This window comes from Periplaneta americana, chromosome 17, assembly GCF_040183065.1.
Source record: "Periplaneta americana isolate PAMFEO1 chromosome 17, P.americana_PAMFEO1_priV1, whole genome shotgun sequence".
In the NCBI taxonomy this organism is placed as follows: domain Eukaryota; kingdom Metazoa; phylum Arthropoda; class Insecta; order Blattodea; family Blattidae; genus Periplaneta; species Periplaneta americana.
In genome coordinates this window covers 13,299,124-13,316,242 of record NC_091133.1, presented here as the reverse complement: position 1 = coordinate 13,316,242, position 17,119 = coordinate 13,299,124, and the positions used below count along the sequence as shown (strand labels likewise).

General features: G+C 34.1%; 1 protein-coding gene across 2 annotated transcripts in view; it reads left to right on the top strand.

Moving 5' to 3' along the window:
• Positions 1-17,119, top strand: part of LOC138693107 (zinc finger protein ZFP2-like) — a 60,368-nt gene that overhangs the window by 12,267 nt on the left and 30,982 nt on the right. For both annotated transcript variants that reach the window (XM_069816739.1, XM_069816738.1), the window contains exon 2: positions 9,472-9,569. In XM_069816739.1, coding sequence (XP_069672840.1) covers positions 9,472-9,569 — 98 coding nt within the window. The remainder of the gene's footprint in view (positions 1-9,471; positions 9,570-17,119) is intronic.

Genomic DNA, 17,119 nt, shown 5'->3' with positions numbered 1-17,119 from the left:
CACGTTCTACCTCCAAGCCATCCCTCTAGCATACTGACGCCACTAGCCCGAACAACTCGCTTCACAGGCGAAATACCAAACGGTGTCTCTATCTTAACCAATCGGATAATGTAATGAAAAATACTAAATTCTCCCCAGGGTATCAACTAATCAGCAATAAATACTAATTCTCCCCAGGGAATAACCAATCACTCACCAGCCATAGGCTAGGCCCTTGTTTTCAACTTATCACAGATTACAAGAAAGAACACCATAGACTATGGGAAAACAGAAAGGTGAGAGGAAAGAAGCCATCTACGAGAAGTAAGAAGAACTAGATCAGAAAGGAAAAAACTACACGCCATCTATGAAGAGTTAGAATAATTAAAACTAACAGAGAAAAGTATAATGATAGAAAAATGTAAAAGAAATAGAAAGGAAAAGAAAGACGTGCCGAAATAAAACGGCACATTACAAAGTATCATTAATTAAGATAAACCTTCTATTTTCCCATTTGTTATTTTTTAATTTTTGAAACATAAGTAATCAAGTTATTAATTATAATTGTTTTCGTTTTGCAGTCGTAATTAGTCACTGAAGATGGAGAAGCATCTCCGAAACATATCTGACTAACATCTTCAATAAACTTATTGTACCTATTAGTGTTCATACAACTGTAACATATCACCTTTAATGTATCTCATAAATCAATGAACACTGTATTATTGACCTAACATGTGTGTTTTATCATTAAATATAAACAGAATTTGTTTTATGAAAAATTAGCCCTCTGAACCTTAACAATAACATAAATTTTAACACTTGAAATTCAATGTAGGCTGCCAAGTTTTAAAGTGAAGTCTAAATTTCTCTCACATGAATTTTCTTTTCAAATATGCTTCTAAATCTATCACCACTTTGTTCGGCTTTTGGTTTTGGCAAATCACCATGATGGTGATTGAAGATTTGCTGTGGTTGATCACTTTTTTCATATACTGTATACTGTGTATTTCTTCTACTGTAGAGTTAACTTCTTTCCAGAATCATTAAAAAAAAAATATATATATATATGTGTTCACGGCACATTTTTAAGTGTTTGCGTCAGTTTCGTGAAATATTCCCTGATAGAAACTTCGGAAACATTTGCCCTAGCATGCGAAATATTCTGTAAAATTCTTTGAGCAATCAGGGTCTTGTGGCGTTTGATGAAGCCTCGGGTTCAGTCAGTGCCTGGTACATTGTTACTTAATATTGATATATTTATTTCCTTTTTTATCTAGGTAAGATTTGTGAACAACTGTACATCAACCATCGACAAAAGGAAATCACTATCGCCACACCTGACAATTTTATTGCCCTGACTATATACTTTTCTTCTGTCTCAGATAGTACTGTTGGCCTCCTGGCTTATGAATATGCTTGCCATGAAATTTGTTAAGGGTGTGCCATATGGTATTTTGTATCTTTTAGTTGCTTGTTTGATAGATAATTTATTTTCACTTATTTTTAATAGCGTCTCGAGATCATCACTATTGTAGTTCCTATAACTATGAGAACTAGATGCTTATGTACGTGACATATCTTATCATTAGAATGCACTTTATTAACTTAACAGACTATGGGTAATAATACCGCAGCAAGCAGAATAATGCATGAGAAACAAACACAACATGAATATTAATTACATGCAGTTGTATCAAAGCCACCCCAGCAATGGAATCAAAGTAGTCACCTCACATAAAATAAAAGTCAATAAATAGTCCAATTTCTTTCGAAACGTGTAGTTTTTTAATTGGGTTATTTTACGACGCTGTATCAACATCTCAAGTTATTTAGCGTCTGAATGATATGAAGGTGATAATGCCAGTGAAATGAGTCCGGGGTCCAGCACCGAAAGTTACCCAGCATTTGCTCGTATTGGGTTGAGGAAAACTTCGGAAAAAACCTCAATTAGATAACTTGCCCCGACCAGGATTCGAACCCGGGCCACCTGGTTTCGCGGCCAGACGCGCTGACCATTACTCCACAGGTGTGAACAACATGTAATATAAGTGAAAATGTTCAGAAAGTAGTGTTAACAATTAGCTTTTAAAGTATTAGGATTATTATTATTATTATTATTATTATTATTATTATCATCATCATCATCATCATCATCATCATCATCATCATCATTAGATGCTGGAGTTCCAAAAGTTTCTATACTATTTTTTTTTAACAATAATGCACCTTTCACAATAACAATGGATTTGTAATATATCAATACATATTACACAGCAACAAAGTACATAATTTAAAACTAGTAGAATCAATGATCGCAACCATGCATTTGAAAATTTCTCAGCACACTTCGAAACTTTACCATAGCCGTCTGGACCATACCTTTCCTTATAACATATGTTCAAATATATATTAACACAAATGCGGAGACATAACAAATCTCTTCCACGCAGAAATTAGTACATGTAACTACTTTTCATACCTTTTTATTCTCTATAAACCGAGCTAGTTAATCTACATAGGTTAATGGCGTAATTGATTAACTATGCCTTGCATCAAAATCAGTCTCCAACTCCTAAGAAGTCTGGTCATGTAGCCCGTATGTTTTGTACTTCGTGTAGAGATAACAATTATAAAATTGAGGTAAAACTGTAGTCCATCATGACGGCTTTTTTATTTGTCCTTAAAAAAATGGCCACATTTCATGGTTTATCAGAAACGAAAATTACTGCAAAGTGGCAGAAAATACAGTTTAAATTTCTGAAAGCAAATGGAACATTAAGATAATTTCTACAACAAGAATTACAAAATAACTTACTTTTTACAAACGTAGTAGAATTGTATTCTCCTTTAACAATTTTCACACCAAGAAACGTACATACAAGGCATATGAACCTTAAACAAACCAAATCTAACCTGTCACTAATTTGTAATGTTTCATTTGGTTTTAGAAATTTAAAGTGTTTCCGCAACTTTTAAATAATTCTCATTTCTGATCATTTATGAAATATGCCCATTGTTGCAATAAAAAAGACACTGGTAAAACCAGTGCTGAGATAGTTCCGGTGATTTCGGAAGTGAAAATTGTTGAATTTATAAGGGATTTTGCATGGAGGTGCAGTTCATCATAAATGCAAGGCATAACAAAAGCCTAAACTAACGAAACCTAACCGTTCACAGATTCGTATATGCAAGGTGTATAAACGGAATAAGAAGATAACTACCGTACCTCAGTGCTAGTTCAGTCCTAGCAGTTTCCTGAAACTGATTTTCCACAACGAAACACTCTACTTTTCCATTACGCATTCACAACACTTCTTCAATTTTCACAAATATATTTATCTGACAATACGCCTTGTCTTAACAAAGAAGACCGCCGTTCTTCAATAATGAATAATGGTCCCTTTAAAAATGCTAAAACCATCCACTGACAACCATCACATGAACCACTGTTCCATGGTCATTAACTAAAAGACTCAGTCATATATCTTCGCGGAATATACTCAAATCTACCAGGCACACAAACGCCAAATGGATGGAAATCCATGAACTATCATAAATTACAAAAAAATATTGCCATATTAACTTCACCATCTCAGAAGCATACCGGAAGCTACATTCTACCACGAAAACAGGTAATTTCACAAAAATGAAATAAACACACAACAAAATTTTTATTGCTTGATCTCCACGTCTTAATTATAAATAAATGCCCACAAACCGACATTAACTGCGAAAAAATGATTTTTATAATTTTTCCGCGTTTTCATGATGGGTAATGTAATTACAAAATTGGATTCTAAAGCCTGGAATGAAATTTCTATCTGTGGATTAAGAAGAATGAATAAGCTCACATTTGAGTGAGCTAACAAACTGTTCACTGCCATGAATAATCTCTCCTGCGAAAAACATACGAGTAAAAATTTATTTGCAAATTGACTTGTGTTGTAATTAAAAAAATAATGAATACAGAATTCATAAATAGATCACAGAAACATAAAAGCAAAATGTCCTATTTTTAAATGATTGTAGGCTATTTATTTTAGACATAATAATAAAGCAATGTCAAGGGTGTACAAAGAATGTTACAGGTGTAAGAAAATACTCAACTTCTGCATTCAACTTGTAAAATTTCTTAGATTTTTTATGATTAGACTGTTAGTAGAAGCTATGGAGTAAGTTTTTAGAACTTGCATTGTATGTTTGACGACGTTCGTGGAATGTTGTAGATTTTCCACTGACGAGTTTATTTAGCAGAGTTTATATACCTCTGATATTCTGACCATGACATCGTCTGGACCATTTTGTCAAGCAACCGGTGTGTTGTACCTGTTGCTGCCTAATTGAAACGTAAGTTAAGAGTTATTAACACTTCGATCACACTACGCAGCACACAGGAGAATGACGTCTGTTTTGTGTTGCGTCATTTCATAATGAAATGAAACTGAGACATGGTATAACTTTGCAAATATATACATTTTTACGGAAGATTTTAATAAGGAGTATTGTAAATTCGAGGATCAGTAAGAGGTTGGTTTGCCCAGGCTTTCGGTATGTCTTGCATCTACTTTATTTCTTAGATAGATGGAAAACGAGGGTAATTGCATAGGATATACCAACCTTTTACGGAGGTTTTTCCGCTAACAACGTCACTGGACATGCAACTTCTTCTCTGTGTGTTTTGCATTAGTTTTACTAGAAAGTTTTATTTTTATTATGCTCCAGAGAGAGAGAGAGAGAGAGAGGGAGGGAGGGAGGGAGGGAGGGAGGGGGGAGGGATGGAGGGGGGAGGGAGGGAGGGAGGGGGAGAGAGAGAGAGAGAGAGAGGGAGAGGGAGAGGGAGAGAGAGAGAGAGAGCTCTCTCTCTCAGTATGTTAAACAAAATCAAAAAAAGAAACAGTAAAAAGGTTTATTTTACAAAATATTTAGGCCTTAAATTCTACCTAACTTTTCTTTTCGTTATATAAATCTTTCAGCATGAGGTTTGTATAAAAGAAATACCCTCAGAATAAAGGAACAATAGATACTGTAATATATATAACAGCAGTGCCAACTAGTGACCGAACTATACCAAGCGATGTTAGACAAAATATCAACGATATGTCTGTAGTAAAATTCGTGACTATAAGTTTAAGAGTTGATTGCCATAGTCAAGTGCATAGATGATTGTTTAACCGTCGCACTTAGCTGCTCTAGAAATTCATGCTACTTATCTGGTGTCTTTTTGGACCTCAAGATTATTTATTGTTAATACTTATGATATTTTATAGCTTAATGCATTTTTAAATACTTACCAGTACAAGGAAATTGGAAGTTTCCATTTCACCTAGATTTACCCACTATTTTTAAACAATGAGTGAATTAATACATTTAATTAGTTTAATGGCAGACTATTATTTATTCCGTATCTGTGTTTTTATTTTTTTCAGTTGTCAGAGAACACTTTCACGTTCCTTGAAATAAAACACGAAAAGGAAATTGTTATTGGTTCAAGTGTTCATTATTATGTTCGAACATTTAATTAGTTTAGTCTCATCACATGTTGCAGTAGAAAGAACAAGAAGCCAATTTTATTAATGCAAGTAATTACTCTTGAATCTACAACATTTTACTCATAGTCTACACGGCAGTTTATGCTGTATTTGCGTCATTTATTTATTTTTCAAAGTACATGTTCACTTTGCATAAATAAAACATTATCACTGCAAAATAATTCAAACTACAAATGAAGACATTTTCTATAGCTAGCGTTATGCACGAATCCAAGCAATCAACATGAAAAAAAATTAATCAATATATAATTATGAAACAATAATTTTAATTGTAAAGGAAACTAACATAACCAAGGATAGCATATCTACGTCACTGGAATGTTTCAGAGTATATGGATGTATATATTAACAACAAAATATGATGTGGGGTTAGAAAAGACCACAGGTAAGTGTCGAGGGATAGTGGCTGGTTTTTTAATGCACCGAAAGAAAATATTATATTGGGTTAAAAATGATACAAGCCTCTGATGCTGGGTAACTATCGGTGCTGGACCCCGGACTCATTTCACCGGCATTATCACCTTCATTTCATTCAGACGCTAAATAACCTAGATATTGATACAGCGTCGTAAAATAACCCAATAAAATAAAAAAAAAACTTACTAGCATTTTCACACATTACATCATAATGAAGCTTGCCTTAGTTTTGCCATTAATGATGTTCTTATGTAAGCAATGGAATTTTCAGTATGTATCATATAGTTGTTTCTTATTAATATATCACAACATATTCATTAGCTCCCATAAGACCTACACTGATAACATATTTTTACTCACAATATACTATTAAATCTAAACACATATCCCCAGGTACATTAACTGAACATGCAACAACTTGATAAATGGAAGCTAACAAGTTTAGATAGTAAGGGTACACAACAGTATGAAACAAAACTGTGATATAATATACAATTAACTTTTACATGTAGCCTAGTGTAATATTTACGACAAAATTAATTCCATAAGAAAAACTATTCGATTGTAATTGCTATAATGGTCTAAAAATTAGCTTTTAACAATATATCTGTGTTGTGTACCACAGGAAACAATGTTTGAGGTCTTTAGTGGCTCATAGTGATATCAACGTTGTTGTAATATCTTAGTTTAATTGTCTCTTATTGCTGTTAACTCTTATGCAAGGCAAGGCATACCAGTATTATGTTTAATTTCTGTAGATGTGTATTAAAATATTACTGTAATGCAAGGGCGAAAGAAATGGATATCGCAGATTGTGTCTCGTTTCGAATGGTTCATTCTTTCCTATATAGAGTTTATAATTGAGTCATAGTCATAATGTCCAAACCAGAATGTCCGAAGCAAACATGTCCAAAGTATAAAATATCCAAACACAAAAATGTTTATTACAAATATGTTCAAATTAAAAAAAAATATCCAAAGCAAAAATGTCCAAACTCAAAAATATCCAATACAAATATGTCGAACCCAAAAATGTAATGTCCAGAGGAAAAATGTCCAAAGCAAAAATGTCCAATGTCGAAACCAAAAATGCCTGAATTAAAATGTCCGAAGAAACTATATCAAAAATGTAAAATGTCCAAACACAAAAATGTCCAGTAGAAATGCGTTCAGAATTTAAATGTCCAAACACAAAAATGTCTGTTACAAATAAGCTATGTCCAAACCAAAACATTCAAACGAAAATGGTCCAAATAAAGAAAGGTGAGAAGTAACTTATGTTACATACCGAGTTTCATAGCAATTGGGTCAGCCATTCTCGAGTGATTAAGCAGCCTATAATGAAATGGGGTAATGGGGTAATAATAATAATAATAATAATAATAATAATAATAATAATAATAATAATAATAATAATAATTTATTTATTTATTTATTTATACTGGCTGAGTTAAGACCATAAAGCCTTCTCCTACACTCTACTAGGTCACAAAGTATACAAGAGGTGAAATTTAACAGAAAGGTAAAGAACAGAATACTAACATATTACAAAAAAGTAATAGGATGATCGCTGAACTATATGCTTTTTACAGAGCTTTATTGTTTTTAATTAGACAATCCGTTCCGACGCTTTAAGTGCGATTCATTCCTTGCAATATTTAATTATGATGATCCACTTGTGTTAAGAACTCAGGATCTGTTCTACACTCTCATTAGCTCTGATTATGAGATTGGAGTAGTGTGGATTCTTGGTCATGTAGGAATTCCAGGAAGTGAGGCCGCAGATGCTGCAGCCAAGGCTGGTGCACTGAATGGCTCTCTGGTATATTGGCGCAAGAGGTGGCAGGACATTCGAAACTTCTTGAAATATAAAATATGGTGGCAATGGGAAGGAGAATGGTCTGCACAAGAAGGAAACAAATTACGAAGTATAAAGAATACTGCTCGAGTTTGGGATTCGTCCACAAGAGCGTCACGACACGAGGAGGTTTTACTCACCCAGTTGAGGATTGGCCACTGTCATCTAACACATGGCCATCTCCTATGTGGCAAGCCTCAGCCGGAGTGTATATGTGCTGTGTTGTGGAACATTTTTTATTGCTTTGCAAAAAATATGACCATGTCCGTCCACAATATGGAAATTGGCCGACTCTACATGATGCTCTTGGAAATGATTTTAATTTTATAAATGCAGTTCTGAGATTTTTATCGAATACAGGACTGGATAAGGTGATTTTGTTTTTTATTGATACGTTTTATTTATCCTCCATATCCTTTGCATCTGGAGGTTACATTTGTTATTTCATATGTGATTTTACATAGTTGACATTTCGGACCTTAAACATCCGAATATTTTATAAAATTTTATTGTTTTTGAAATGTGATACACAATTTATCTCTAGTGGCATTAGTTTCATTATTTTATTGGTTCGTTTTTGAATACTACCTAGGGTCGTAGGTCTGCTCACTTTTGTCGACCTGGTTGGCGAGTTGGTATAGCACTGTTCTTCTATGCCCAAGGTTGTGGGTTCGATCCCGGGCCAGGTCGGTGGCATTTAAGTGTGCTTAAATGCGACAGGGTCATGTCAGTAGAATTACTGGCATGTAAAAGAACTCCTGAGGGACAAAATTCCGGCACATTCAGTGACTCTGATATAACCTCTGCAGTTGCGAGCATCGTTAAATAAAACATAACATTTAACTGCTCACTTTTAAGATTGTTTAGAAATCACCTTGTGTATACTGCATTTGTGTACCTCGTTTTACAGTGACAATACTTTTTAGTTCTTTTAGCTCTCTGATTATTGTATTATTTGTGTCTTTGTTTTATGAAGAATTTTAGATAAGGGGGGAAATAGCCATAGTAGGTGACGCAGCCTGTTTAAACCTTACTACTACTACTGCTACTACTACTGCTGCTACTACTACTACTACTACTACTACTACTACTACTACTACTACTACTACTACTACTACTACTACTACTACTACTGCTACTGCTACTGTATTTTTAATGTGAGTTTATTATTACATAAACAGTGTTGCATGTTCTGTATACTATTACCTAAAGTGTAATACATTTTTCTTTGGACATTTTGCACTTTGGACATTCTTGTATTTGACATTTTGCAGTTTGGACATTATTGTATTGGACATTAGTGCTTTGGACTTTTTATATTAAAGATTTTACACTTTTTACATTCTATATTGAAGATTTTACACTTTGGACATTTTGTATTGAAGATTTTACACTTTGGACATTTTTGTTTTGGACATTTTGCTCTGGACATAATGACCTGAATCGTTATAATGTTGTGCATGTGTTTGTCACTTTAGGAGTAGAAATACATTAATTTCTAGCAAATTGTTGCATTTGACAATTATTATGATTACAATTCAAAATTAATTTATGTATAGCCTAATAAACTTTTCTGTATCGCACACGTTTCCTATTGAAGATAAGTAGGTCGTGTGTTTAGTTATATTAATGCAAACGGGTAATTTTCTGACATTGTTCTTTCAGTTGTAATGGATGCTATCAAGACTGAACCTGAGGTCGACCCTCTGGGAGTACAGCTATGTGACGACACTATTAAAGAAGAGGAAAATCCTTTACCAGATGTAAGAACATTTTTCTATCCTGCTGCCCCATTTCTATATCACTATTCATTTTTATTTATTTGACTGCAGTACTTTACAATGTTGAGTGACAGGACTGATCTCTGGTCATTTAGCTATCATTCAATTATAAATATACAATTTTATACATACATAGGTCGGGCTACTTACATTACTAGCACACATTTTAAAACATATTTTACATTTCTTAAACTGTGAGAACACTTTCTTTTATCTCGTAATATTCAAATATATTTCTCTAAGAATTTTATTATCTGTTCATCTGTAATTCTTACTATTTTGGTTAATACAGTTTCATTTCTAAAATATAGCCATTCCGTTTTAATAAAACTACGTTTACTCAAATCTGTCGTAACTGATGTTAACAATATATGCTTTACATCTTTTTTTTTCTCCACAAAATATACAGAACATCTGTCATTTAGTATATTACCCCTAAAACACTCACTTTCCACCCTCCTAAGTTACTTACTTATGGTTTTTAAGGAACCCACAGGTTCATTGCCGCCCTCACATAAGCCAGCCATTGGTTCTTATCCTGAGCAAGATTAATCCAGCCCCAAGCATCATATCCCATCTCCCTCAAATCCATTTTAATATTATCCTCCCATCTACGTCTCGGCCTCCCAAAGGTCTTTTTCCCTTCGGCCTCCCAACTAACACTATATGCATTTGTGGATTCGCCCATACGTCCTACATGCCCTACCCATCTTAGACGTCTGAATTTCTTCTTCTTCTTCTTCTTCTTCTTCTTCTTCTTCTGCACTTCACGGTATAGGCAAACTGCCTGTTCCGTCCTCACAGCATATCTCTCCATCTCTTCTTTGGTCGTCCCACGTCCCTCCTTCCAATCGGTCGATATTGATACAGTAATTTTGGTAGTCTCGAATTGCTCATCCTGTCTACGTGATATAACCAATTATTACGGTAGCTTTCAATTTGTTCGTTTATAGAAACTGTCTGCAATTCTATTCTAATTTCTTCATTTTTAACTTTGTCCATTAATGTGCAACCTTTGGTTCTCCTTAGAAAATACATTTCTGCACTTTGAATTTTTCTTTTTGTACTGTTCGAACTTACCCAGACTTCACTTCCATATAATAACGTTGGGACTGCCATTGTTTTATAAAATTTCATTCTAGCTTCTTTTCTTGTTTCATTTCTTAATGTCTTATGGATGGCGCTACATATCATCTTAAATCTGGACAATTTAGTGTCTATGTCTTTTAAATTTCCTGAGTAGACACTCATTTCGCAACCTAAATATTTATAATTGGACACCTGCTCCAAGGGTTGTTCATCAATTATAATTTTTTATCTTATTTGCATTTTTCCCAAGAAGGCCATTATTTTAGTCTTACTTTTCGAGATTTTAAAGTTATAGTTCTTCGCTATCTGATTTAATATATATATTGTAAGTCATTTTCGGTTTTCTGTATTAAAACCACGTCATCTGCATATAATAAAACATTTATTTTTCTTTCTCTGTTTAATTTTATGCCTGGGTTAATAATGAGTTTCCATTTTTGAATAATTAAAAAGGGTTGGCGACATGCTACACCCTTGTCTAACTCCTTTATTTACTATTATTTCTTCTGTTCTGTCATCCCCTGTGTTAATGATTATTTTAGAATTTATATACATATTTTTCACTACATCTGAATTTAATGTTCCTAATTATGTCAGGTGAAGAATACAATGTGTGCAATTCTGCGTTGTGTAACTTTCTCCATTCTTCTGTAACTTCATCCCTTTTTGAACCCAGATATTTTCCTAAGAACCTTATTCTCAGACACTCTTAATCTCTGTTTCTCTCTCAAAATCAGAGTCCAAGTTTCACACCCGTACAGAACAACTGGGAATATAACTGTTACGCTCCTAAGTTAATGCATGCAAAACCAATTTTAGCATTTTTATCGCATATTATTATATTATAGTTCTTAACTGCATACGGTTTCAACTTTCCTGTAATTTTGTAGTGAAGTTACACTACTACAGTTTTTCGTACCGTAGTTTTCATCTTTCTATGCTCAGTGTGGGAGAACTACTTACAGAATAAATATTTGGGACAGCCCTCCAAGCTATGGACAGATACAAAGTAACCATCGTAACCTGACTCCTGAGGCAATACATAATAATTTTATGCATTGTAGATTATTCCAGACGTGACCAGGTGAATGTCGGCCATGTTGAGCAACGTAAACTTTACATTAATTAACGTATTGTCATGCAAATCAAGCCAAGTGGCTAATGTTCCTTTTGAAGCCACATAATGTATTTTTCATACCAAGTTATTTGGGGCAGATATATTTGTACTTCAAACGTTGCATTGTATTTTGGATGTTGCATATTCAGCTCAGTCCTAAATCAGATCATGTGTTTTGTATGTATGTATTTATTAACACTACAATTGGGTATACACCCGGTGGCAGTGATATATAATATACAATAATTACAATTACATGAAGTAAAATAAAATAACCTAAATGAAATAAAATAAAATAAACGTCAATCTATAAATAGTACATGCATTAAACCTAGGATTATAATTAAAATCTATTCTATAATAACGCCTACGATAAGCAAAAGTATTATAAGTACTTCTGTTTCACCCAACTATTACCAATTTAAATAATTACCTATCACCTTAATTAATTACATACCAACTTAATTACATATCACCTTAATTAATTTACATATCAACTAAATTACATATCATCTTAATTAATTACATATCAACTTAATTATTTTACATATCAACTTAATAATTACATATCAACTTAATTAATTATATATCAATTCAATTAAGTACATGACACATAAATAATTACACTGCACCTTCAATTACATTTTCATTCTAATCTTCTCAACCTTTCCTTAAATGTATTGATTTTAAGAGGACCACCCTGAAAGATTGCTGCAGGTAAGCTGTTCCAGTCTACTATTGTGCTGTTAACAAAAGAAAATTTTGCCACGTCCGTTCTTTGTTTTCTACATTTAAACTTCCTAATATGATCAGCCCTTCCTAAGTATGATGGTGTTGCTAATCTAGCATTGATATCGGTCCATGCTTTGTGTCCCATTTGTGCCTTAAACAATGCGGTGAGTCTGGTTTTTCGCCGCCTTGATTTGAGAAGTTCCCACCCTAAGTGTTTTACTATCTCCTCACCATGTCCCTTCCCCATTTTGACATATTTTGCTGCCTTGCATTGGACCTTTCCTATTGAATCAGTTTGGTTTTGTCTGTACGGATCCCAACATAATGCTCCATATTCCATAATTGGGCGAACAAGGGTTTTGTACGCTAATTCTTTGGACTTTCAGTTAGATTTCTTCAGAATACGCATAGAGAAATGTAGTGCTTTCCAGGCTTTCCTTGTGGTATTAGTGACTTATTCCTCCCAACCCAGTTTGTTACTTAAATATATACCTATGTATTTACAAGTGTTCACTTGTGGCACCGATGTACCTTTCAGCTGATATCCGAGACAAATTTCTTTATGCGTTCTACAGAAAGATATTGACTTACTTTTACTGACATTGATTTTCATTTTATTTCCTGTCGTCCAGGTTTCAATAATGTTAAGATCGTTTTGTAAGGCGGCGATATCAGATTCATCATTAATTTGTCTATATATTATACAGTCGTCCGCAAATAACCTTATCTGAGACTTAGTATTTCTATTTATATCGTTTATATATATAAGAAACAATAGAGGTGCAAGGACTGCCCCTTGAGGCACGCCTGATGTTACATTTCCTAGTTCCGATATTTCTTTTCCTAGTCTGACGTTTTGGGTTCTGTTCTCTAGGAATTTATTTATCCATCTTACTACTCGATTGTCTATTGGAAGTCTATCCTGGTCTGAAGCCGTGTTGATTTTTGTTCAGCCATTCGTTATTTTCTAAAATGTTGCGAATATATTGTGTTATTAGATGTTCCATTATTTTGCAGATAACTGATGTGAGACTGACAGGTCTGTAATTGTTCGCATTTGTCTCCTGCTTTATATATGGGGATTATGATGGCCGATTTCCAGTCGTCTGGGATACTACAATTATTTAATGATATATTAAAAATTCGCATTAAGTACAGGATCATGGCTTCACCTCCCAACTTTATAATATCTGTGGGAATATCGTCTGGACTGCGCGATTTTCGGTTAGTCTCTTTATTCTGTTTCTTGTTTATTGTTTCTTGTAGGTTAATTTGTTACTTGTGTAAATCCTTGTTCCCATACCATGTAATTAACAAAGGTTTATGAAAGGGTGTTTGTCTCTACCTGACCATTCCAGTTCACTGCGGGTAGATTTAAATCCCCCGCTAACACGACCTTCCATTCTAACAATATTGAGGAAATCTTTTCTTGTAACTTACTCAAAGTAAATAAGTTAGTTTCGTTCGGAGGCCTATAGCATGCTATTATATCCCACTTTTCACCATTGTATTTATTATTGATTTGCACCGCTATAATTTCTGCTTCTGCATGTGACCATAACAAGCTGCTGTCTATGCCTGTTTTAATACAAACAAATACTCCTCCCCCCCTGGCATCTCTATCTCTTCTGTAAATCCTATAATCGTTCCTGCATATTTCCGCATCGTTACTGTGAAGCCATGACTCCGTACCTATAATTATCTCCGGATTGTAGACATCAACTGAATTCCAAAATTCAGTTATTTTATTTACTATACTTCTGCAGTTAACCTGTAGCAACCTTAACAGACTGGGCCTCACCTGTTCACTGTTCGACTCCGTGTTGATCCATCTTCATTGCTGACTGCTGTCCCCTCTCGTCGTTACTGCCTTTGAAGAGTATATTAAAAATTATCGCGCTAATAAGCAGTGGCAGTTTTTTTATTATTATTATTTAACAATGTAGTATCCAGTACAGCATCGATGGGATTTATGATAGCGAAATGATATTTGGCGAGATGAGGTCGAGAATTTGCCATAGATTACCTGATATTTGCCTTAAGGTTATGAAAAACGTCGAGAAAAACCCAACCAGGTAATCATCCCAAGTGGATATCGAACCCATGCCCGAGTGCAACTCCGGATCGGCAGACAAGCGCTTCAGCCGACCTAGCTACACCTGTGGCAGTTTCAGTGGTTGTCCAGATGGATATATTCCCTCCCAAAATACATATTTTTATATTTGAAAATAATGGAAACTAGATAAAAAGCAATTCATCAATTGAATGGTCATACACGTGCACTGTAAAGTGCGAAATTTTAATAGTTTCAATATGCCACTTTAATAACAACATTCGCATTGAAGATCAATTGCGTTACTTTTATAAGATATTAGTTAATGTTGTTCGAATGTCACTCACTGAAAATAATTTTCAGAAATGATCATTGGAAGACTACTGACGTTAATGCTTTATTAGTTTCTTTCCTTGTCTTCCATGGCTGTGGAACAATACATTCATTCATAATCCTTTTTCTAGTGTTCTCCCTTTTAGTCTCGCGTATCTGACAAGACACAACGATGTTATATGCAGTGAAAATTATTAAACAACATTATGGTCATATACGCCTACTCTGTTTCTCTATCAAAAGACTGAAATTATTTTATCAATTGCATGTCCCATCCTGATTTATTTAAAGTACTAAACGCAACAAAGAACATGATTTGCACAATATTCAATATCCAAAGGGTATAGTATTAATTTGTTAGCCGTAAAATAAAGAGGAAATAATACAAGAATTTAGTTTGTAGTAAAGTATGTAATACTTACTTACTTACAAATGGCTTTTAAGGAACCCGTAGTTTAATTTCCGCCCTCACATAAGCCTGCCATCGGTCCCTATCCTGTGCAAGATTAATCCAGTCTCTAACATTATATCCCACCTCCCTCAAATCCATTTTAATATTATCCTTCCATCTACGTCTCGACCTCCCCAAAGGTATTTTTCCCTGGAGCCTCCCAACTGACACTCTATATGCATTTCTGGATTCCCCCATATGTGTTACATGCCCTGCCCATCTCAATCGTCTGGATTTAATGTTCCTAATTATGTCAGATGGAGAATACAATGTGTGCAGTTCTGCGTTGTGGAACTTTCTCCATTCTCCTGTAACTTTATCCCTTTTAGCCCCAAATATTTTCCTATATACTCAAACAATCTTAATCTCTGTTCCTATCTCAAAGTGAGAGTCCAAGTTTCACAACCATACAGAACAACTGGTAATATAACTGTTTTATAAATTCTAACTTTCAGATTTTTTGACAGCACACTAGATGACAAAAGCTTCTCAACCGAATAATAATACACATTTCCCATATTTATTCTGCATTTAATTTCCTCCTGAGAACCAGTAACCAGTACTATTTGTATTTGTTACTGTTTCTCCAAGATATTTGAATTTTTCCACCTCTTTGAAGGAGAAATTTCCAATTTTTATATTTTTATTTCGTACAATATTCTGGTCACGAAACATAATCATATACTTCATCTTTTCGGGGTTTACTTCTAAACCTATTTTCTCCTAACATATTCACGGCATCTGCATAGGTAAGAAGCTGATGTAACCCTTTCAATTCCAAACCCTCTCTGTTATCCTGAACTTTCCTAATGGCATATTCTAGAGCGAAGTTAAAAAGTAAAGGTGATGGTGCATCTTTTAGCCCGCAGTGAATTGGAAAAGCATCAGATAGAAATTGGCCTATACGGACTCTGCCGTAAGTTTCAACAAGACACATTTTAATTAATCAAACTAGTTTCTTGGGAATACCAAAGTCAATAAGAATATTATATAAAACTTCTCTCTTAACCGAGTCATACGCCTTTTTGAAATCTATGAATAACTGATGTACTGTACCCTTATACTCCAATTTTTTCTCCAATACCTGCGGAAAAAAAAATCTGATCAATAGTCTATATATTACGCCTTAAACCACACTGATATGATTAACTTAAATGTAATTTTGAAATGAACTTCCACATAGGGAAATAATTAAAACAGTGTGTGGTGACAAAGAGAAATATGTTGACAGTGGTTAGTCTGAACAATGCTTCCACAAGCAAAATAGCAACAAGAGTGGAAAGTGAACTTCTCTTTTGCAGTGTTATATATGGTTCTTTTATAACCCTGCAAGCTGTTATTTTTAAACCTCTAAATTAAATAAGTTCAAATTGTGGAAATCAGCTCACAGAACAAGAGATATTTTACTTTCTTTCACTACATCTATAGTGTTGAAGAAGAGCAAATAGGTAATGCATAAATGTTTTTAAAATATCGGCTAATAAGCAATGACGTTAAATTAATTGACTTGCAGTGGGTACAACAAACATACCCGGAATGTTAATATCTGGAAAAGGACGTGCAGCACCCATTCTCTAAAAGCTTAAATACAATGCAAACACTGTTTTGAAAGATTATTTTGTAACTGAGTATACTGTTAAATCTATTTCAGAGACGTCATAAAGGAGCAAAAGATGATTGAGTGTCACATTTGTGTTAGATATGATATGATATCAAATTTATTAGTCAAACAGCAAGTGTAATTGAGAGGTTTGCCG